The following is a 23,981-nucleotide window of genomic DNA, read 5'->3' on the forward strand; positions in this document are numbered from 1 at the left end:
ACGCAGTCTTACATATTTGTTTAATATGTGCATTGAAGGACATGTCCTGGTCAAAAATGACTCCAAGGTTCCTCACAGCGTTACTGGAGGCCAAGGTAATGCCATCCAGAGTAAGAATCTGGTTAGATACCATATTTCTAGGCTTTTCAGGGCCGAGTACAATAACCTCAGTTTTATCTGAATTAAGAAGCAGAAAGTTAGCGGCCATCCAGGTCTTTATGTCTTTAAGACATTCCTGCAGTTTAACTAATTGGTGTGTGTTATCTGGCTTCATGGACAGATAGAGCTGGGTGTCATCTGCATAGCAGTGAAAATGTATGCTATGTCTTCTAATGATGCTGCCTAAGGGAAGCATGTATAATGTAAACAGAATTGGTCCTAGCTCTGAACCCTGTGGAACTCCATAATTAACCTCAGTGTGTGAAGAGGACTCTCCATTTACATGAACAAATTGGAGTCTATTAGATAGATATTAGAGCTGGACGATATATCGAGTTTTTAAAAAATATCGATATATTTTTATACGAGATATAAGATGTGACAATATCCTTTATATCGATATAGTCTATGTTACGTTATAATTATACTTGTGGAGCCGCAAGTTTGCCTCTCTTTCGTCCACTTTCGTCTTTACGCAACGTTACTCGGCCTCCCCTCCTCCCCCATCGCTTCACCTGCAGGAAGCGACAAGATGGACACGGCAAATCTCCGTTAACGAGTTACTGCGCATCGCCCCGTGCGTGGGGCTGGACGGCGTCAACGTGTAAGCTAGCTAACCACGCTAACGAGCTAACCACGCTAACGCCATGCAGCCCAGAGGTGCTGCACGGACTAAAATCCTTTCATTTTCTCAAAAGTTGACAGCGCGCCTTATGTATGAATTCTGGTTGTGCTTGATGACTGCGAACCGATTTTATGTGGAACACGGCGCTCAGCAATCTGTCAAAAAATGTTTTAGTACGACTTTGGTAAGCTACGGAGCTGCACCGCTTGATGGATTGTCGGAGCATTACGGCTGAGCCTCGCGGAGTGATACGTACTGTGCTTCAACGTAATATTACCCTACTGTGTATAAGGACCATAAATGGCACCTGTTAAGAGACGTGGTTGCGAAGCGGATTTCAAACTCCAGGCTGTCAGTCACGCAGTACAAGTTGGGAACAGAGCAGCTGTGAAACTGTCTTTGTTATTGTGCTCAGCGTCTTTTAGTTTACATTTTGACTGCACAATTGTGAGCTTTTTGTTATGCACAAAAACAACATTGTTTTCTTTTATTTATGGAGCATTATTATTTAATAAATGCTCATAATTTATTTTTGAGTAAATTTTATGTACATCTGTTCTATGTTAATAAAAGTGCCTGTGTGACATCTGGGACACAGCTTTGACTAAGAACTCTCTTTTTGTTCTTACTTTATGGCTTTAAAAAAAATATATCGAGATATATATCTTATATCGCCATCCAGCTAAAAAATATCGAGATATGAATTTTGGGTCATATCGCCCAGCCCTAATAGATATGATACAAACCACTGCAGTGCAGTACCTGTAATACCTACAGCATGTTCTAATCGCTCTAATAGGATATTATGGTCAACAGTAGGGCTGCTCAATTAATCGAATTTTAATCACGATTATGATCTGGGCTTTCAACGATCATTAAAAATGACTGAGCCGATTATTAGCCCCTCCCTCATTTATCCGCAACACCTTAAAGGCCGGTCCATGAAAATATTGTCGGGCATAAACCGGTCCGTGGCGCAAAAAAGGTTGGAGACCGCTGATTAAGAGGACCCGAGGGAAGCTCGGAAAGCTAAGCAGAAGTTATTTGGAGAGGAGAGTGACTGCTGTTGGTTGAAAAGAGAGGTAAAAAAAAAAAACTTCAGTGGTGTTGCACACTATTTTATATTGTTTTTTAAAGTCATTGTTAACCCTTTAAATCCGGTCAGAGCAGCACGCTCCGTTTTGTGTAACTATTTTTAAATCCCTGTAGAATCTGAACCTCGTAAGCTAGCGCAATAATTTGTTTTGCATATGAAACCGGAGGAGTTGTACTTACATCTTATGCCATCAGCTTGTCCTCGGTCACGGTTTCCTTCCACATAAAGCTTTGCAAAAATTGCATAAAAAGCGCTTGCAGGAACAAAAACATAATATTCCAGAAACACGCTTTGCCGATCCGATCAGCTGTTCATAACACTTCCCACAGTGAAACAGACGTCAGCGCGAACTGTCGCATGTCCGCCATTTCCTGGCCGAAACCGGAAGTGACGTCATTTTCGCGGAAATGTAGTTTTTTACTTGTAGACCTTAAAAACCTCTACTGGTCATGTTTGGCTTTTCTGAATAGTTTCTGGGATGCTTAGAACTCGAATTGCACTGCTGGAAATAGTTTATTTTGATGCACATGCTGTTTTCTTTGCAAATTTGCATCATAGGATTGTTTTTTTTTTGTTTTTCCTGCAGTGTATATAAAAATTGGTGTATCTCCAAAATAAAACTATGGAGACACTCAAAATAAATTTCCTGTTGTTGTAAACTATTTTTTGCAACTTTTTTGTATTTAAAGTTTTGAGGGATAAACCTCTTAAATTTCTCCAAGTAGAAATATATGTAAAAAAACAAAACAAAAATGATTTTCAATTTTTTTGTAGTTTATTGCACTTTTTTGCAATTAATGTAGTTACTATGGACTTAATGCATACATATTATTAAAATATGGGCTATAACAGTTATTTAGCAACTTGAAATGCTCCCACAAATGGCACTACAACATGTAAAAAAATAATATAAGCTCTGGCGGACTTGGTTCTATAGTAGGTCTTAAAGGGTTAAATAAATATCGTCAAATAATCGCGATCTCAATTTCAGTGAAAATAATCGTGATTATCATTTTTGCCATAATCGAGCAGCCCTAGTCAACAGTATCGAATGCTGCGCTAAGGTCTAGCAGGACAAGCACAGAGATGAGTCCACTGTCAGAGGCCATAAGAAGATCATTTGTAACCTTCACTAAAGCTGTTTCTGTGCTGTGATGAGCTCTGAAACCTGACTGAAATTCTTCAAATAAACCATTCCTCTGCAGATGATCTGTTAGCTGTTTGACAACTATTCTTTCAAGGATTTTTGATATGAAAGGAAGGTTTGAGATTGGCCTATAATTAGCTAAGACTGCTAGGTCTAGAGATGGCTTTTTGAGTAAAGGTTTAACTACAGCTAGCTTGAAGGCCTGTGGTACATAGCCGATCATTAGAGATAGGTTGATCATATTTAAGATCGAAGAATTAATTAATGGCAGGATTTCTTTGAGCAGTTTTGTAGGAATGGGGTCTAAAAGACACGTTGATGGTTTGGAGGAAGTAATTATTGAAGTTAACTCAGAAAGATCAATTAGAGAAAAAGAGTCTAACATTGCCGGCAATAAGTCGGACTCGTTCCCGGTGGGTGATGGGCTCCGCCAGGGCTGCCCTTTGTCTCCGGTTCTGTTCATAATTTTTATGGACAGGATTTCTAGGCGCAGCCAAGTGGCGGAGGGCTTTCGCTTTGGTGGCCTCAGAATCTCATCTCTGATTTTTGCAGATGATGTGGTTCTGTTGGCTTCATCGGGTGAGGGCCTCCAGCTCGCACTGGAACGGTTCGCAGCCGAGTGTGAAGCAGCGGGAATGAGGATCAGCACCTCCAAATCTGAGGCCATGGTTCTCAGCCGGAAAAGGGTGGAGTGCCCACTCCGGGTCGGGGATGAGTTCCTGCCCCAAGTGGAGGAGTTCAAGTATCTCGGGGTCTTGTTCGCGAGTGATGGGAGAAGGGAGCCGGAGATCGACAGACGGATTGGGGCTGCAGCTGCAGTAATGCGGACGCTGCACCGGTACGTCGTGGTGAAGAGGGAGCTGAGTGTAAAAGCGAAGCTCTCAATTTACCGGTCGATCTACGTCCCTACCCTCACCTATGGCCACGAGCTGTGGGTAGTGACCGAAAGAACGAGATCGCGGATACAAGCGGCAGAAATGAGCTTCCTCCGAAGGGTGGCTGGCCTCTCCCTTAGAGATAGGGTGAGAAGTTCGGCCATCCGGGAAGGGCTCAGAGTAGAGCAGCTGCTGCTCCACATCGAAAGGAGCCAGCTGAGGTGGTTCGGGCATCTGATAAGGATGCCCCCTGGGCGCCTCCTGGGTGAGGTTTTCCAGGCATGTCCCACCGGGAGGAGGCCCCAGGGCAGACCCAGGACACGCTGGAGAGATTATAGCTCTCGGCTGGCCTGGGAACGCCTTGGTATTCCCCCGGATAAGCTGGAGGAGGTGGCTGGGGAGAGGGAGGTCTGGGCCTCTTTGCTTAGGCTGCTGCCCCCGCGACCCAGCCCCGGATAAAGCGGATGAAGATGGATGGATGGAGTCTAACTTAACATCAATGGTACTAAGAGTAGCTGTAGATAATATTACATCTGTGGGATGATTACTGGTAATTTTTTCTCTAATGATAAAGATTTTATTTGTGAAGAAGTTCATGAAGTCATTACTAGTTAACGTTAAAGGGATTGTCACATTTGTATAGCAGATTTTTCTTTACAGCAAATTTTACAGCAATGTTCCTTTTGGAATCATAACCTCTTTTAGAAAGGTTCCACTTAGCTTCTTAACAAAATCATTTATTGAAATACATACTGACCTTAAGAGGCTCCTGCAGGCAACCAGTTGATTTAAGCCGAGTTTATGTAGTGATCAGTTGCTCCAGACCATTGTATGGTTGGGCCATCCTGGAGGAGCTACCTGTGCAACCTGATTGGGTTATAGGTAATATCTCTTGATATCAGCAGTGAGAAGGACAGCAGCAAAAAGCAAAACTAAAGAAAAATCAGCCCAGATCAATAACGGGCTAATTTCTTTGAAAAGTATGTATGTCTTGGTGTGAACATTTGTAATAAACACTGATCAGCAGTGAGTCTGCGGTGGCGCAGAAACCGATGGTTATAGATTGCTTCTCTTTCTTTGATCTGCCCACATAGGCTAACCATGCCAGCAATCGATGCATATTGAATCAGTTACCCAGGTGACACACAACAAACAATGCCAGCAAATGCGCGGGTCACACTTTGCTACGGACCTTATAAATCCAGCGGAGTAATACAACACAGGACCTTCCGCCTCCAGGGTCTCCAGGGTCTGTCTCATATCCAGCTTTATTGAGATTCATGCATGTCATGCTTGTCATCTGCCTTCGTCCATGTTATAAAACTTTTGTTTTGTTTTAATGACCGATCCAATATGTCTGCAGCCGCTCTGAGAGCGCGCGGGCACCTGTGCGTTTTGGAAGAAACACGCGAGTGGAATATTGTGGAGCTCGTGGTCAGCGGGGAGGTCGTTTTCACCTGTAACATAAAGGATCTGGAGTTTGGTAAGTTTGGTTGACTGGGATACATGTAAGGTTTGTGGGATTAACGTGGAGCTACAAATCAACTTAAAGTGATAGGTCGTGATGACGTCACTCAGTCTGAAAACCTTTTGGTTTTTGTTTTTCCCCAAAGGCGGAGATGGAAAACTGGACCCTGTTTGCAGAGAGGCTGTTGCTGCAGTGGAGAGTGCTTACTGAAAATAAACCCATATTTAAGAAATGCAATTAAAAACTGTACATATTATGCAATTACACCACTGTATGGATTCATTTATAAACACCAGTCAATTTATTAGGTTCACATGTTTAACTTCTTGTTATGTGAGATTTTCCTGCACAACTATCTTTACATTTACAGAGAATGCTCTGGAAAAGACATAATATTCAGTGACTAATATATATCTGGGTGAAAATATTTTGTCAATTCTAGAGGTCTGAGGAGAACGGCCAGCCTGCTTCGATTTGATAGGAAGATTACTCTAACTCGAATAACCAGCCATTACAACTGAGGTATGCAGAAAAGGGCCTCTGAATGCACAACATTTAAAGCATTAAAGCTGTAGATGGGCTACAGCTGCATAAGAACGTACCAGGTGCCACTTTTTTCAGCTAGGAACAGGAAAATGAGGCTACAGTTCAAACGGGCTCACCAACATTGATAAACAGAAGATTGGAAAAAGTTGCCTGGTCTTACGAGTCTCAATTTCTAATGGTAAGGTCAGAATATGAAAGCATGAGTCTGTGCATTTTGGGCTTATGGCCATAATCCATTAGAATTTTGTGGCTTCGATCGAAATTCCATTGTAATTTCTTTAATTACAGATTTGCATAAGAATTTCAATCACTAAGATAGGCAGAGTTTCAGTGAGATAAAGCCTACATTTTAATTAAAACCTCCATGCCACTGCTTGATATTGCGTTCATCTATATTTGGTTCACATGACAGGACAGCCCACATATTTTTAAAGACACATTTATGGAATTAATAGAAAATTAAGGACACACAAAATCTGAAAACAATTACAAAATAGCTCCAGGATCATTAAATCATTTGTGTCAGTGAGCAAAATCCTATTTCAACCTATCATAGATTAACAGATGACCTGTAACTTTACTCATCAGTTCAAACTGTTGTATGTATGCCAGGTCATTCATTTATTAAAACATATTTATTGCATATTCAAATTATTCCCTGTAGGTGCAGTTATATCATGTTGAGCACATATTTCAGCTCCCACATGAATATGTGGCTCTTTCCCTATTTACTAAACAGTCATGTATAAACCTCTTTTAAATCACTAAATATGCAAAACTATGTTTCTGCATTACTGGTTAAATCTCCCAGCTCTACGTTGGAAAGGTAAACTACAGCGCAGCTAGACAAGAAGTATAATTTTAAGGAGCTTTTCTAATATCATTTGTGTTTGATATCTGGGGATTTTAATGTGACAACCATGCATCAATATTGCTCTCTGAGCATCCAAGGCTGTTCTTTGTTTATGTGTGTGCGTGTCCCAGCGCTTCAGAAGAAAAAGCTGAGCCTTATGTCCTAAGTAGAAAACATGGCTGCAAGTCTCTGTGCCAGCTGGCTCATGTCTCCTGGTGAAGTGATGTGTGACAATAAATACACACTCCTTCACAAACAGCTAAGGTAGCCAAACAATAACAGGCTATAAAATCTACTGATGTGTTAAGTTTCAGCACAGTTTTCATACCTGTGACATGCGATTCATAGTTATTGTTAAAGTGTACCTCTGGGGTGTTTTGGGTGTGTTTCATAGCTACAATCAAAATAAATATCAAAATAGTTATTTAGCAGTATTCAGCATAACAGCAAAAGAATATTTGAAGTAGTGAAACCACTCCAATAATGATTGTCACAGTTCTGCGTGGCTGTGTGAACAATACTGGTGTACTACACTCTACCACACAACAGAAGATGCAGGATTGACCATTCTGTGGCTTAGTGCTTATGCTTAATGTTCATAAGGAACTTTTTATTCTTAAACAATTGTGTAGAGATAGGTTTTTAATGACCCTCAACCTAAGACTAAGCCACATCAAAACAATGAAATGACCTTCTCCTTTACAAGTTTCAGTCTTGGAAGGAGCTCATGTTGAAAGCAGTGTCCATAAACTTCCTCAGCTCATTGAGGTGAGTAGATTTGTTTCCTGTCGCCGGTGCAGCCGCAGGATCTCGTCCCACATACCTGAAACAAACACGTAAGGTTTATCACCTGCAACAAGAGCTCAAATGCTTTGGCTAGTTCTCTAACTAGAAGTGAGATGATAAATAAACATTCTTACCAAATGGGTTTCTTGTTGGCAACCACTGTGAGGAAGCGTGGTCGGACATAATCATAGTAACCCATGTTCTTGTGCTCCTCCTGACACCAGATGAGCTCAGCGTTGCCGTATTTCTCCACCTCTTCACTGACCAGGTCAAACGGGAAAGGAGAGATCTGAGAGTTGGAGACCAAAAAATGACCGATGAAGAAATGACCACACAGTGTCAGTCTCATTTTAAAATCAGAGAAGAAGAACTAAAAACCTGTTCAAGCCTGATTATGGCAACATCTCTGTCCAAATTTTGCTGCTTCCTCTCCTTAGCTAGTTCATAGTAGACTTTGCCTGCACAGAAGATAACCCTCTTTACTTGGCCTGGGCTTTGACTTGCAGGGCCCTCATCAGGAATCAGTCTCTTAAATTTAGTGCCTGCAAACATAATGCATATTGAACATTAGTAATAAATGCAAATAAATACACACATAAAACATTAAAAGTTATGTCACGCTTAAAGGTAAAGCTCTACCTTTGGCAAGGTCATCAAAACCTGACCTTGCGTCCGGATGCCTGAGCAGAGATTTAGGAGTGAAAATGATCAGCTGTTTGAAGGGGAGAAGAAAAGGGAAAAAGTTTCCGTCACTGACAAACAACAGATTTATCCTGTCAGCCGTATCTTCATTGTGTGCGCTGAAAAAACTCCAGAGGAAAAAAGTTTTTATCTCTTTTTTCACGCTAATTTATTACCAACATATAGCACGCAACATCAGCACTGGGAAAACAAAACAATTCTTTAACAATCAAATAAATAAAACCCTTTGTGCTCGGTCGACCAAGTCCAGAACTTCGAAGTTTTTCCATAAAAAACCAACAATATTATCCCCTGTAGGCTTCCTCCCTAATTTGCTCTGGAACTAATTTTCTCACGCTTCGCAAAGCATCGCATTTATGTACAACAGGGGATCAGTTAAGACATTCACTGTGCCTGAAAACTGTGAGACAAAAAAGAGCATATAGAAAAAAGAAAAGACAAATGCTTTACACTTTGAAACTTTAGAGCTGAGCTAATTCTACTTTCTTTTTTTTAAGTGCAGGAACATATAGACCGAATTATGAATATCGTCAAACTGAGCCTCTTATAATAGAAACATCACATCTCACACTTTCCCAACTACGATTTTGATTTCAGTCGTGTAACAAAAATGACCCAAAAAAAACAAAATATTCTGCAGGAAATATCAGGTGTGCTCTCGATTTATCGTCAGAGAAAAAAGTGGTTTATACGTGATGTGTGATTTGAAAGCTCTGATCTGATCTTTTTTTTTTTTATTTAAAGTACTATATGACAAGCACAAAAGCAACCTAAGTGAGACATAAAGAAACCATACTGTAGTAATGGTGATGTCACACTTTACCGGTTTTCTGAATGGCAGCAAAATCTGTCGCCTGAGCACGTGACAGTAGTTAGCAGGAGTGGAGCAGTTGACCACAATCCAGTTACATTCATACAGCTGCTGGACATCAAAGTCTCCGGTGAATTCCTTCATGGAAGTTAAATAAATGATATTAACTCTAAAGGTAATGACTTTGAAAAAAGAAATTGTAGTTCTATCTTCTGGCGACAATGCCACTTCTCATAAGTGGGCAGAAGATAGAGCACATAATTGTGTGAGTGCACTGTATCTCTCCCCTGCATACACACACACACACACACACACACACACACACACACACACACACACACACACACACACACACACACACACACACAAGTACAGTACACAGAGGACAGTGAATGTTAATCCTCACTAATAGTTCAATCAATAACCCCATCTGAAGATGAATCTGGTAAGCTTCTGCTGATACAGCCTCCGCTATGTTCCCTCTTTTATGTTCCCTCGCAGCAACTGGTCACTGGGGACCTGAACTGCTGCTGAATACCAACACTTAGAGGCCATGATGAAGAGACTTTTCAACTCTACAGAAATGGGCAATCATCACTTAAGCAATCACCTAAGTAGCTATGATGTCAGCACAGCCAGTAAAGCAGGAAGGTAAAGAATGCTAATCGCAGTGCAATGTTCAGAGAAATAAATGATAGACTAGAAATGATCTGAAATAAATCATGGCATTAAGAAGAGGAAACCACTCCTACTGCATGTGAACATACAGGGATGTGATCTGGATCATCTTTGGTCATTTGCAGGAAGCGTTCAGGCCGAGCTGATGAATGCTCTGGACCCTAAGGACAAATCAAGACAAACAATAAATACGCACAAAATACATGATGAATTGTGACAAATAACCCAGCAGTGTCCAAATTCTAACATGATCTCACCATTCCTTCCATTCCATGTGGCAGCAGTAGGACAATGCCATTATTGCGAACCCACTTGGCCTGTCCTGAGCTAATAAACTGGTCAATGATACACTGGGCTGTATTGTGAAAGTCTCCAAACTGGGCCTCCCAGAGGATCAAAGCATTTGGGTTAGCCATGGCAAAGCCAAGCTCAAAACCTGAAGTCATAGACATGATTATTCAGAACAACCAAATATCCTCAGCATGATATTCAGCTGCTTAGTCTAGTCTTACCTACAACTCCATACTCTGATAAGGAGCTGTTGCAGACAGTGTAAGATGCCTGGTTCTCCCACAGGTGGTTCATGGGAACACAGATACGTTTGTCAACCTCTTGGTCATGTAGAACATGATGACGGTGACTACAAAACAGAAGATGTGAAACTGAGCCAGGACGGTAAGGACTCAAACAGAAAACAAGATTAGAAGACACCCTCTGAAGCAGTCCATTCACCAGCTGTGCTTTCAGTTAAAGACTGAAATCAACATGCTAACAAGCTGGGCTAGTTTTTAGAATGATAGCATTACAGTGTTCACCTTGTTTCCCTTAGTTTAGCATGCTAACATTATTAATTATAAGGAAAAGTCACCCATTTAGCAGTTATGGGGATTTTTACTCAGGACCAAAGGGAGTGAGAGACTAACAAAAAAGTAAATAAATACAGAAAACAGATCCATGCCGCCAGCTTGACTAAAAACACCACTGCTGTACCGAGTTAGGCACTTCTGTGTGAAACATAAAAACATTTACATTTAAATAATAAATTAATGAAACAATGTTTTTTCTAACTGAGTATCTCACACTGCTAAAATTAATGCATCAATTTAAGAGGCCCATATATTTTTTTTTAAAAAGTAATAGTAACATATATTTTTAATTGGTGATTAATATTGCTTTTATCTGTAATGCAAAATTATTAACTTGTTTAGTATCTACAAAAGGAAGAATGAAAATTAAATGACAATTTGCAAGAACATATAGAAATGTGATTTAAATGACCTTGAACAGGGTTTTCGGTGCCAGATAGGTTAATCTGAGTATTTCAAATCGACGCTGATCTGCTGGGATTTTCCCACAAATCACCCCTTGGTTTTACAGAAAATGATAGAAAAGAGAGAAAGTATCCAGTGAGAGGAAAAGACGTTCTAAGGGTGAAAACGTCTTGTTGATGCCAGAGGTCAGAGGAGGATGGCCAGGCTCCTTCAAGCTGATAGGGAGATAAGGGCAACTTATCAAATAACCACTTGGTACAATCTATGGTATGCAGAAGAGCATCTCTGAATTCAAAACACATACAGCAGCAGAAGAACACACCAAGTGGCACTCCCGCCAGCTAAGAACAGGAAACTGAGGTTCTCTCCTACACGGACTCACCAACACTGGACAATAGAAGACTGGAAAATGTTGCTGGGTCTGATGAGTTATAATTTCTACTGTAACATTTGGATGGCAGGGTCAGAAACTGGCATAAAGAAGCATGGTTCCACCCTGCCTTGTATCAACAGTTCAGGCTGTTGCTGATGGTGGTGTAATGGTGTGGGGGATATTTTTGGGGGGTACACTTTAAGGGTCCTTAGAACCAACTGAGAATTACTCCACGGTGACCAGATCTGCAGTAAATGTGTGACTCCATCATGTCAATATGGCTCAAAATCTGCAAGGAATATTTCCAGCACTCTGTTGAACCTATAACATGAAGAATTAAGGCTGTTCTGAAGACCAAAAGAGGTTCAAGGGAGCCCAACTGCTAATAGCAGGTAGTGCCAGTAAGTTTATGCTGTCTTTAGTGATTGTGGTGAAAACAGCACTCTTCCAAGGAAATGTTCAAAGGTCTTTAATCCAGGAGATGCACTGCAAGCATTGAAGCCTGTGTTCCTAGCTCATAAAGGCACTTTCCTCTCTAGCGATCTTCTGTCAGTATGAAGCTCAACAAGAGTGGATGTGAGCAAAGACCCAAATCTTAACAAGTTTTGCCAGTCCGCTCAGTCCCACTAAGGAATCATCCTTCAAATCCAGCACGCTCAGACAGTCACTTAGACCCCTTTAAGATCACTTTCATGACATCTACACACACACACACACACACACACACACACACACACACACAGTGATGGATGTTATGTAATATTAAGGCAGAATAACTGCAGGAAATAACCCAAATCATTGTGCCGAATGCAATATAGTTCCTCCATGAAGACTAGATTATCATGATAGTAATCTTTTACATAGTATTGTCCATAATTATGGGCTAATGAGGGCTCCAAATGTACTGCATAATTGTCTTGCTTGATCCTTAATCTACATTTGGAGAAGATACATTTTCTCTTCAAGAAATATGCTTATGAAATAACAACAGCATCTATTGTATTAATTAAGGTAGCACACATAATTTCACATTTCATTTTTCACAATTTGTTTGCACCCAATCCACAAAGGGAAAAAAAACTTTTAAGAGAGCTCTCTCTTAATTGCCTCATAAACAGCATGCCTACATTTATTCACTTTATTTTCACACACACTCACAAAAACACACACAGTTCCTCTGCCAGGGGGCCCCATTAGTCAGGGAAAGGGGCGCACGCTGAAGCGCATGCAACCTATCCAAACACAACGACTGAATCTATTAGTCCACGCTGTTACGTACATCACAGAAACGCAAGCAGGCCCACTCAACTGTAACATGCCAATATGCTCAGCTCCTAAACACTATGAAAGGAACCAGACTAGTGGGGGATAAAAAAAAAAAAAAAAACAGTGTAGGTAAGAGGAAGAAAAAAGCTGTGAGGTAAATTACAGGTAGGAGAGCAAATACAAAAAACTGATCGGGGATTAACAGGTGATACATAGCTAAGAGTGGATCCAACATTTGACTGGGGTAATTTTTTCCCAACTAGGTGAATTGCATTGCTGAAGGGGACATCGGGGTGGGAGACATAGATGTCATTGGTAAATGCGAAGCAAAAAGAAAAAGCCCTGTAGCCTCTGGTTAGTTAGCGTGATGTATGTCGCTGTAAACTGAGATGGGGAGTGTCAGTGAAGATGAGCTGGTAGAGAAATGATAGGGGACAGACGAGACAGGCACAGAGCAAGGGAGGCTGGTTTTGTTCATGTGTCACTCGTTCCCTCTATACCATGACAACACCATGTGGGCTTCAGCGTTCCCAGGAGACTGCACTGACGTCTTTTGTCTGGCAAACTCGCTATGCCACTCTTCCCACACCCCTGCTTACTTAATTTACTATCTGTCAGAGAGTGCCATTTACCCTTTAACACTACTTAGAAATGTTGACAATGAAATATGATGGATCTTTAAAGATATGTAGTACACTTTAACAATTCAAGAACTATATCTAAAAAATGAAGACGTTCAAAATAATGAACGGTGCTCCTTATTCTTCTTAATTAAGCATGCAAGCTAATTTAGTTAGAGGACAGTTGTGTTTATGAGGACTACCCATCTACAAAAATCTATATAGCAAAAGTTAATATACCTAAACGTCTTTTGCACAATTGCGCAGAGCTCTGTAACAGACCTTTGCAGCATGGTGAGCTCCTCCCAAGACAAATGTGACAATTTAAAAAATTCAGACAGTGACTTTTTACATCTTGATAATGCATGCTCAATCAACCAGGTAAGGAAATCCCAGAAAGTTCATTCTGTTCATCCTGATGTAGCATTTTCAGTCACTCCCTCAGCAGTGAGTTTTTCAAAGTACTTTTTCAGCACGTGTTTTTCCTCCTACTGAAAATGCTACATTCAGATAAATAGAATCAACTTTCTGGGAGTGACTCCTCACAGGCTCACCTAAAGGTTCCTCGTTCAACATCTTGCCCGCTCAGTCGTACATGTATGCCATCTTTCAGGAGGGAGCCAAAGGCTATGTACTCTCCTAGAGCCCAGTCCATCTGACGACTCTTCACTAGGTCAGCTCGACCACGCAGGATACGGGACACACCTGTAGAACCGAACACACAAACACACAGGCAAAAGACACATATGACTAAAAATATTGTGTTGTGTGGATGGAAGAGCGGTGTGATGGTTAACACTGTCACCTCGCAGCAGAAAGGTCCAGAATTTGAGGCTAACTGGGGCTTTTTTGTGTGGGGTTTACATGTTAATCGCACAATCCATTGGAGATTCTTAAGTTGGCCACAGGTGTAAATGTTTCTTTTTTGTGTTAGCCCTACAACAGACTGGCGACATGTCTATAGCATATGTCGGCTCTCACCTTATGGCAGGTAAAAGAGGCTCCGGCCTGCCAGCCACTAACTTGGATAAAACAAATATGAATGGTATTAAATGGATGGACTGTGCTGTAAATAGAATTTTTTTAAAAATGTTACAGTCTCAATAATTCTTTAGCTTTTTTGTTACATGAGCTTTCCAGTTCTGAATTTTGGAAAGGATGTGTTATGTAGATTTGTGTAATTTAAAAACATTACACTCACAAGTGTTTATGACCACCTTTCCAAAATCTCCAATACTTTGTAAAATGTAAATAACAACAGGGTGTAAGGCTTTACAAATTATTTAAATCCCTTTATTAATTTAAATAAACAGTACAAAAACAAGCTGATTTTTTTTACCATTAAACTGTATCACTGGTTCTTTGTTTTGTCTATTAACAACAATTTGAAAAGCAATTGCTTTACTAGGTTTACCTCAACCATGCAGGACATGGCACAGTGGCTTACAGAGGTTTCAAAACTTGGCCCTGTCACTGTGCATATATATTCCACAGTATATCAATGTTACTGCTACCACCACTACTATGACTGATCCTCTGTCTCACTGCTTTGTTCTCTGGCATAAAGCAACCAGACTCACCAGGGTGGATGTTAAAACCTTCCAGAGGCACTGAGCTGGCTATCTGCCCAATGTGCTGCAGAACCTCCTCGTCCAGTCCTGTAGGGAGGCAGCTCATGCTCTTGGGCTCTCCCTGCGCTGTGAAAAAATCTGCAGAAAGCAACACAATCACTCCATCGGGGAAACAGAAATTACTCACAAAAACAGTAAATAAAACATTAACTTAAAAACTAACTATAATTTTCATGGTTAACTCACTTTTTGTTTCTAAGTGGATAATTTACCTGGCCAAGGGGAGTCGAGCCAGTGCCGAATGTGTAAGATCTTTTCATCTTTAGAGCTGGTGTATGCCTCCTCACATATTTTGTCATATTTTGCAACTTCTTCCTGCAAATACATTTTGTAATAATAAATGCTACAATTTCCCTAATGCTAACTAAAGTGTGCTTTAATCACAGACCTTCAGCTGACTAGCCTAAACAGTGTGCAGCAGTAATATAGAGAGATAGAGGGGAAAAGTCTCCAGAAGCATTCGTGCCTTTGCTATATATTATAAATGGAGTGTGAGTCCAAATAGCAGGCCTCACAACAGAAAGCAGTGTCCATCAAAAGCCAGAAGGAAGGAGCTGTAGTATTACTCTGCCATGTGATATAAAAAAAAAAAAAATCAGAATGGATGTTATGGTCAAAGTTTCTGTTGTGGATGAAAAACCTCTGCAATTGCACTGAATGGCGACAGAACCGCATACTTTAACTTCACTGGGCAATATATACTCTATGTGAGGGATTGTGAGGCTAGATGACTGAAGTGAGGCAGTAAATTGAAACTCAAATACAGCTGTGCTAGCATAACATATTTAGTTGAAGGCTAGGGTAATATCTAAGTGTGATTTAATGCACATAGCCCAGCAGATGGTGATATACCAAATAAAACTGCATACAGTAGCAGCAGCAATATACAGTATATTTAACAAGAGAAAACACTACTAGATCACAAACCTCAAATTCCTGCAGTGTCACCACTCCCTCAGCAATGAGTTTTTCAGAGTACTTTTTCAGCACATGCTCCTGCCGATGGATCTGTTTGTACATCAGCGGCTGGGTGAACATGGGCTCATCCATTTCATTATGGCCAAAACGTCTGTAACAAACCTGCAAAAACAGACACTTTAAAAATAAAACTGCTACACATACGTAAGAAGCTGTTAATCTATTTAGACTCGGCTGCGGCTGACCAGGTCAATGACGACATCCTTGTTGAATGTGGCCCTCCACTCTGCAGCTACGCGGCACACATACATGACAGCCTCGGGATCGTCCGCATTCACATGGAAGATGGGCGCATTGACAACCCGAGCCACGTCAGTGGGGTAAGGAGATGAGCGGGCCACTCGAGGATCTGTAGTGAAGCCAATCTGACAACAACCACATGCCAAAATTGGTACACTAATTTTGCTTCATTTTATGTAATACAATTTAACACACAGACAACAGGAGACAGACAAATTATTTTCCAGATATTTTTTAATAAGTGGGATTGTACTTAAGTGATGCCAAAGTTCCAATACCTGGTTGTTGACCACCACATGGATTGTACCATTTGTGGTATAAGAGGGGAGTTCACTCAAATGGAACGTCTCATAAACAACTCCTTGTCCCGCAAAAGCAGCATCGCCGTGCATCAAAATAGACATCACCTTAAAAATCACATTATAGGCTTAAAGGAAGCATTTTGCTATCATTTTTTTAGACAGTAAAAGTATTGTGCAAAAGTCTTGAGCTACGCGTCATTTCTTTATACTAATAAACCTCTGTGCTATGTGGGGGTATTGAATGTTTAAATATACAAATATAATTGAGACTGTGGGATTTGTATAAAATATTTGTATATACTGTAGAGATGTCACTCACGGGCTCTATGTCTCAAATGAAGACCCACACATAGCACAGGGGTTTACTAGTATGAAGAAATAAAGGGTGGCTGAACACTGTCGCACAATGCTGTATCCGGTACAATAAGGGTTACCTTCTTTCCTTGAGTGTCTCCTCTGTAGAACTGCTCTGCTTTGGTCTTTCCCTGAACCACTGGATCCACTGCCTCGAGGTGCGAGGGGTTTGCCACGAGTGACAGCGTGATGTTCTTGTCAGTCTCACGGTTAATCCTCTCGTGGTACATCCCCAGGTGGTATTTGACATCACCCGAACCCTACATGCATAAAAAATGGAGACTGAATAAAGCATCAGCTGTAAGTCCAGACTTATTTTCTCTGAGAGTTTTCCACATATCACCTCATCAGCAGCCTCTAATTTGGGGTCAAACTGACAAAAGATCTGATCCAGGTCCTTACGGATCACATTAGCCAAGACGTTCAGTCGACCCCTGAAAGTACAGTTTATAAATATATATAAACAGAAGGAAAAGACTTTAAAAAAGACTGATGTAAGAAATAGGAAATGCACATTACCGATGTGGCATCCCCATGATTACGCTGTCGATCCCTGCTGCGCTTGACTTGTCAATGATGGTTTTAAGAGCAGGAATGAGAACTTCGCAGCCTTCCAAACCAAAACGTTTCTCCGATGACCACTTTCTCGCCAGGAAGTCCTCAAACCTAGACACAATAACAGATCTTAACAGATCCCATATATGGACCACAGATGCTTGTGCTACTAACAGGTAGCTGTGAACAGCTGGTTATACAAAATATACTGGTTCTGACTGATGATAGCATATGCTCCATTACAGTAATTTATTTTTAGAATAATACTATGATGCCTTAAACACCTTGTACTCAAGCATTTAGAAAATGCATCTCACTACGTGTGTGTGTGTGTGTGTGTGTGTGTGTGTGTGTGTGTGTGTGTGTGTGTGTGTGTGTGTGTGTGTTTGTCATCAGAACAGGACAGTGACAACAGAATAAAACAAGCAAGGATACAATAAGACATATATTCACCCTAGCGAGATCATTTTAAGGACCCTGCAGTGACTTATGAGCTAATTTATTAAGGATAAAAATGAGCTCACATGAAGAATAGGGTGTGTTAACTTCCTATTTTGTTTATGTTATGTGAGTCAGTGTTGCGAGCTATAACTAAAGGTGAGGTATTGCGCTGTCACCACAGTGTGAATTTGTTTATTCACTGCTGACCGTGTGGATCTGATCAGGCGCGCTAGCAGGGTTCTCTTCTCAGCACTAGTGAACTGCATGATTCCCGGAGTCTCGAACTTCTGACGAATCCACTGACACTGGTTCACATTATTAATGAACATAAATTCAACCCCTATGTGACTGCAGTAGGATGCCTGAAAGCAAAAAGTTGCAAAGTAAAAGAAATGCACAGAAAGGAAACAGCACGACAGCTTCTCCTGTTCATCGGAGACACGTATGTACAAATACCTCTAGTCTGCGTATGATTTCTCTAAGTGGAAGGGTAGTCTCTTGTCCACCGATGAAGGTGGTGTGGGGCAGCTGGAAACTTCTATCCAAGTCAGACTCATCAAGACCATATAAACCTAAAACAAAACCACATGAAACAAATATCTAATTAAGACTCTTAAGAAAGGCACAAGATATAATTTACTGACTCACTTTGAGCGCATACTCCAAGCTTAAACAAAATACTTTCCACCCAAAATTAAGATTTAAGTTGGTTTCATTTAATCAAATGAATCTATTACAATTTGTGTCCCACGTCACTGCAGACAAAGGCCTATACCCTATAATGGTTTTCAACAGGGATTAAGAAAAGAATAATCAATGACCTGGCAATTGAGTATTGATCAATTTTCAGATCAATTTTCAGTTTATTGGAAGAATTAAAGTCCTCCCAATTTTTTAATATTATGTAAGAAGAAATCGTAGTAAAGCGACCCAAAAAAACTATACAAATACATATTTAAAGTGTCTGATTCCATAAATTTATCTTGTTGCTGTGGTGAGACTAGTTGAATTTTAAAAAAAAAACAGTCTTTTTTTCTTTGTTTTTAAATGTGAAAAAAAATGACAATATTTAAGTTTTAATATTTACGAGGTACTCTTATACTAAAGTTAAAGATTGAATGTATATGTGTGTGTGAAGTTGCATGTACATATGTGAAAGCTGTAAATACATAAACAACTCAGAAGACAAAGAAAGAAACAGAAAAGATGATCTTGTGTGAGCAATGTGAGCTACTTTCAGCTATCACTTATTCACAAGGGGTTGCCACAGCAGGTAGCTCTGCATGTATTATTTGGCAGATTTTTATGCTGGATGTGCAACACCCAAAGGTTTTGTGTCTCACGGTGTGAGTAAGGTAAAGACCAAAAAACCATCCATCCATCTGTTTTCCGCCTATCCAATTCAGGGTGGGGGGGGCTTTGGGGGTACTGAAGCCTATTATCCCAATCGTTACATGGCAAAACTCTGGGTACACCCTGGACAGATTTATAATCTGTTGCAGGGCTAACACATAGAGACAGAAAAACATTCATGCAGGAGTGCCCAGAGAAAACCCACACATACATGGGGAGAAGATGCAAACTTCACACAGAAAGGCTTACCCTATTCCTGTGTATTTTTTTCACCTCCTTTTATAATCTCTGTCTTTTCAGGTGAATGTTTATCTTACATCTCAATGTATCACTACTCAGCTGGTGTAGTCATTAAAAGAAGCAAGACAGGCACTGGTTTCAGTTCAGGGCAGAAGTTTCAACGGGTTAAGGTGAAGGGGAACAGGATCTCCACCGTGATTGAAAAAAGTAATTGCAACAATGGTTGATACATTAAAGGAAGAAACTACTACTCCTCTAAAATATTGTAACTGTGATTGAAAAGAGGCAAACAAAGGATGTTAGATGGAACGACTGAGCAAGAAGGTATGTGGCGCATATCTCAGTTAGGTGTATATATTACAGCTTATGACGTAGTCATGGTAATGAATTATTCAACAATTAAAACAAACTGAAAAACTATACAATCATTTATTGTTAAATCCAATTATCAACCATTCAAGCACATTAATGCATTAGTAATGATTTTCTAATTGTATCTAAGTCATGCTAATGCTAATTAAATATGCTTGGGTTTAGGACTGCTAGTCAGTCAAAACAAGCAATCTAAAGACATCCTATCAGCCTATGGGGAATTGTAGTGCCCATTTTTCACATTTTATAAATGAAATGATTAATTGATCTATCAAAATATAATAAGCAAATGATTAATTACTAATGAAAATAATGATTAGCTGGTCTAAATGAGATTGCAGAGCCCCCTCCAGCATGGCTTGCTAAGAATTAACTGACAAACTTCAGAAGTTTCATCTGAGATGATTGGTTTGATGGCAAAGACTTCCAAAAAAATTGATTAGAAAATAAACAATAATACACTATTAATTTATAGATAGTAATGTAGAAGGGCCCATGGATGTAGTGCCCCCACATACAGGTACAATAAGGTTCTGTGGTAACAAAACCCACCTGAGAGGGCTGGTCAAGCTCAAGATTACTGGCAAACATAAGAGGAGACAGGTGCAAATCATATTAGGAACACAGCAAAGACAAAGGGGGCCAAGAATAGACTTGTGTACAATCAGCTGACCAAATAAGGGGCCATGGAGGCTGTCATTAGCTTTCATTAGGGAACTATAGCCCTGGTGATCATACATAATGCGATGCTATGTCATGACTCTCACTGATCACTGATAACACCAGCCAACAGAAACAACGTCTCTCTTTTCCTCCCTCTCACTCGCTCTCTCTCCTCCTTACTATCTATTCCTGTAGACTTCGATCGCTTTCTGTGGCCATCCCACATCCTCCGACCCTCAGTTCGCTAAATGAAATGGAGAATGACAAGAGCTCAGCCTGAGATTAATGACAGCATCAGGCTGACCAACCAGTATACAGACTTGATAGGTGCTTTGTACTGAAAAACCACATCCACTCATCAGTGTGATCAGTTATATAACCCTTGATCTTTAATGTAAGTGAAGCTGTACATGTATCTACTGTAAAAAATACAAAAATGTTGAAATACGGTCCAAGAAACAGACAAATACAATCTTGTCACCATAAGCAAGGCAAGATTAAGCTTTTGAGACTGAAATCCTAAAACATGGGAAGCATCTTTAGAGTTAAATACAAGGGAAGATTTCTATAGTAGGATACTCATCAGCATATATACAGCCTCAGGGTTAAATCCATATATATTCCATCAGACGGGGTCTAAAACAAGGAGTCCCATACAACTTCCTCTTCAAAGCCTAAATCAGACATGACTCAAATGACTAAAAGAAAGCATCTCACCTAATTTATCAATAGTGGTGATCAGGTCGGACGGAACGAAAGAGTCGAGGTCAGCATCCAGGATTCCTAAAGGGTCTAACTGAGCAACATGGTGACCACGGATCTAAACAGAGAGACAGATGGAAATGTGCAGTGGGGGTGAAGAAAAGATAGAGAATTAGATTTAAAAAAACTAAATGAGAGAATCTGACAGGCAGAAAAAAATAATAAGCAATTTGGTTTCCATCATCAAACTGAGTATGAACAGCTGGAGAATAAGCTAACACTCAGTTATAGGTCAACCTTTCAGAGAAAAGATACTCCTGGGAGAGCTTTTATGTCTGTGTACACACGCAGACATAAACATTTCCACCAGGACTGCAACAAGCTGGGAATAAAAATGACGCCTTTGCCAAAAGACTGAATTTAATAAATCCCTTGGATAGTTCCTTGAATTAATTAGAGGGCGAGTGGAAATGTTACCACCTGCTTTGTTTGAGTAGTCTCTTTGATTTTTCCATTTTCAAAAAGCAGTCAGGGTAAGTAGGTTGGAGTTAATCTTGCAATTTGCATAACCTCGTGCAGTGACAAACAAGTTGTATATTCCTTTTAATACAAGGACACGCACAAACAGCTTTCTTTGCCAATTGCATCTGCTTCTCCAAGTCCAAGCGGAGTCTGTTTGATGTATTTTTCACATACTCGTCAGAGATGCAAATAGTCAGTTGCAGCTCGAGATGGATGACATCTTAATTCCATACACAGACACTGCCTTAAGATTTAAATGGATAGCTATGAGATGTGACTTAATTATATCATAAATCAGCATCACATCAAAATTAAATGTCTGTATATCTATCTGTGTGTGTGTGTGTGTGTGTGTGTGTGTGTGTGTGTGTGTGTGTGTGTGTGTGTGTGTTATCCTCACAGCTGTGCCAGGTGAGTGTGGCCTACCTGGTAAGCTCTAATGAGGGTGTGCACAGCCAGGTGGTCCTCCACCACTTTCTCTGCCACGTCTAGTGAGTGGGACAACACTCGGCCCTGCAGCAGAGCAGAGGGCCGTCTCTCATCCGCCTCGCCAGATGGACCGGAGGCCTGGATGTTACGGAAGAAACTGTCCCAAGACTACAGCAGAGAGACAGACAGATCCATCAAAGGAACGCTGGTATATGTAACATGATTATTCAGTGACTAGTGAATGCTTGGACACGGGTGACAGAATAGGGAAAAGCTGGATGAGAATCCAGGACAACGCAACTACATCAGATGCCCCAGGCAGCTGAACTAAGAATAACATAATTTAACAAGAAAAACCTTAGTAAGGTCAGGGATATTCAGCTGTATTTCAGGACCAGCACTGGCACCAGCTTGCAATTTGAGTAACTTCTGCAGAAATTCTCTAGGTGTCATAGTTTTCTCTTTAAATTTTCATTTATGGAAAGGTATATTCAACCGACCTTTTTCTGTGTAACTTAAGATGCAGTTTATGCTACACATTGTTACCTCGTGGACGTTTTTATGGTCATCCAGCCATGCCAAATACATCTCCTCCACATAGCTGGAGTTGCTGACCACTGCTGGAAGAGGATCAGTCCTAGAGGAGCAGCCTCTCTTTGGATGAGCCCAGCAGCGCCAGGTCAGCCCTCCTGCACGCCATCGAAGGAAGGGGCTCCCTCCACCTTTCAGCACACCAGCTAATACCCGGAACTGACTCATCTAAAAAAAAAAAAACCCAAAAAAAACAAACCCTAAGGTTAACACTAAAGGTTAAGACAGACATACCACGCAGGAATGTGAACAGAGATGATTTTTTTTTTTTTACCGCAAACGGAATGGGACATTTTTGTAAAAATCCCAGCTAGAGTGATACTCATCTGTGTTTGGGAAAAGCGCAAATCACACCTAAAGGGACTGTGTTTGCAACACAGGGTGGCTTTAACAGTTTGCACTGAGTTTCACTAAGATCAGCCTGAAGGAACAGTCCGTTTCTGCGTAGAACGTGTGCAGCTGCAAAACGCGAACAGCCCGTATGACGCTCCACTAAGTGTGCGGCAGTATGTGACCGACTGCTACATTCTTCCTCACCTTTTTCCTGCATGATCTTTTTTGTTTCCTTCACTCAACATCGCAGGCATCAGTATCAAAACATTTTATATTTCATTCTGCGACTGTTCCACTTTCGGACCTCTAATCCCTCACCAAAATAAATCCTCATAATCTCCGCTCGTCCCTGATACTGCTCAAGCGCAACACGGAACAAAAATATACAGGGTTAAAATGTCACCTGCCTTTTATTTCTATAAAGTGCCTTTACCTTAGACTGCACTGTTCTTTGGCTTTACTGTCATCGCCGAGAGGTGCAAGTGGGACAGGTATCAATGAAGGTGACACAGATCCGAGGACAAGAGCAGCTGCTCGGCACGCCCCCTCGGTGTCAGGTGACGCTTCTCCGCACAGAGGCAACTTGCTGCACCCAAAGGTACCTAGGTAGCGACCTAAAATATCTGTTCATACAGAGGATTTAAAAAAGATCATTAAAAACAAATAGATGTAATCAAATAAACATATATAGCACATATATAGCAACCCTATTAGTTCTTGTGTTTGTGCTGTGAACTCAATTTTATAATCAGAGAACTTTCCTCAATCCTGTCACTTCAGGCACACGGTTAACATCCACCCAAGTAATTTTTCTTTCTAAGATGCATCACACATATGTCAGTGTTAATTACATAAACCAATTAAACTTTTATAAAGGCTGAACACGAGTCATTTGATCAAGGGCTTTCAGATTGATGGGCTTCTACCTTGAGTGGGTTAAACAATAAAATAATTGGCCCTCCCTCCACCCTCTTTCCTTCCCCATTTCTAACCCCGCTC

The 23,981-nt window shown here is 40.7% G+C and overlaps 2 protein-coding genes across 2 annotated transcripts; one reads left to right on the forward strand and one right to left on the reverse strand.

Moving 5' to 3' along the window:
- Positions 1-5,057: 5,057 nt before the first annotated feature.
- On the forward strand, positions 5,058-5,631 carry lg13h10orf53 (linkage group 13 C10orf53 homolog). The gene is made up of 3 exons (XM_085296771.1): positions 5,058-5,151; positions 5,266-5,385; positions 5,516-5,631. Exons 1-3 carry the CDS (start codon positions 5,058-5,060, stop codon positions 5,578-5,580), a joined length of 279 nt encoding a protein of 92 aa, XP_085152897.1. The 3' UTR covers positions 5,581-5,631.
- Positions 5,632-5,644: 13 nt separating this feature from the next.
- ogdhl (oxoglutarate dehydrogenase L) lies at positions 5,645-23,583 on the reverse strand. The gene is made up of 23 exons (XM_085296770.1): positions 23,416-23,583; positions 22,605-22,817; positions 22,056-22,226; positions 21,123-21,225; positions 18,234-18,349; positions 17,985-18,139; positions 17,301-17,447; positions 17,125-17,215; positions 16,862-17,041; positions 16,404-16,532; positions 16,071-16,250; positions 15,835-15,987; positions 15,120-15,222; positions 14,857-14,985; positions 13,831-13,981; positions 10,259-10,386; positions 10,004-10,182; positions 9,836-9,907; positions 9,081-9,206; positions 8,195-8,267; positions 7,934-8,097; positions 7,690-7,844; positions 5,645-7,592 (listed from the first exon to the last, which is right to left on the reverse strand). The coding sequence occupies exons 2-23, from the start codon at positions 22,815-22,817 to the stop codon at positions 7,478-7,480; spliced, it is 3,033 nt and encodes a 1,010-aa protein (XP_085152896.1). The 5' UTR covers positions 23,416-23,583; the 3' UTR covers positions 5,645-7,477.
- Positions 23,584-23,981: the final 398 nt, after the last annotated feature.

The sequence above is a fragment of the Mchenga conophoros genome, linkage group LG13 (genome assembly GCF_057382185.1).
Source record: "Mchenga conophoros isolate Kocher_MC1m ecotype Shallow Benthic linkage group LG13, M_conophoros_male_GT1.1, whole genome shotgun sequence".
Taxonomy (NCBI): Eukaryota; Metazoa; Chordata; class Actinopteri; order Cichliformes; family Cichlidae; genus Mchenga; species Mchenga conophoros.

What these genes read in the sequence shown, in the direction of transcription:
- lg13h10orf53 (XM_085296771.1), top strand. Translation starts at nt 5,058, where the DNA reads ATGCCAGCAAATGCGCGGGTCACACTTTGCTACGGACCTTATAAATCC. An exon ending in CCGCCTCCAGGGTCTCCAGG is followed by an intron (nt 5,152 to 5,265) that starts GTCTGTCTCATA and finishes ATATGTCTGCAG; the next exon opens with CCGCTCTGAGAGCGCGCGGG. An exon ending in CATAAAGGATCTGGAGTTTG is followed by an intron (nt 5,386 to 5,515) that starts GTAAGTTTGGTT and finishes TTTTCCCCAAAG; the next exon opens with GCGGAGATGGAAAACTGGAC.
- ogdhl (XM_085296770.1), bottom strand. Translation starts at nt 22,817, where the DNA reads ATGAGTCAGTTCCGGGTATTAGCTGGTGTGCTGAAAGGTGGAGGGAGC. An exon ending in AAATCATACGCAGACTAGAG is followed by an intron (nt 18,140 to 18,233) that starts GTATTTGTACAT and finishes TTTTGCTTTCAG; the next exon opens with GCATCCTACTGCAGTCACAT. An exon ending in TTTTGATGACCTTGCCAAAG is followed by an intron (nt 8,098 to 8,194) that starts GTAGAGCTTTAC and finishes TTATGTTTGCAG; the next exon opens with GCACTAAATTTAAGAGACTG.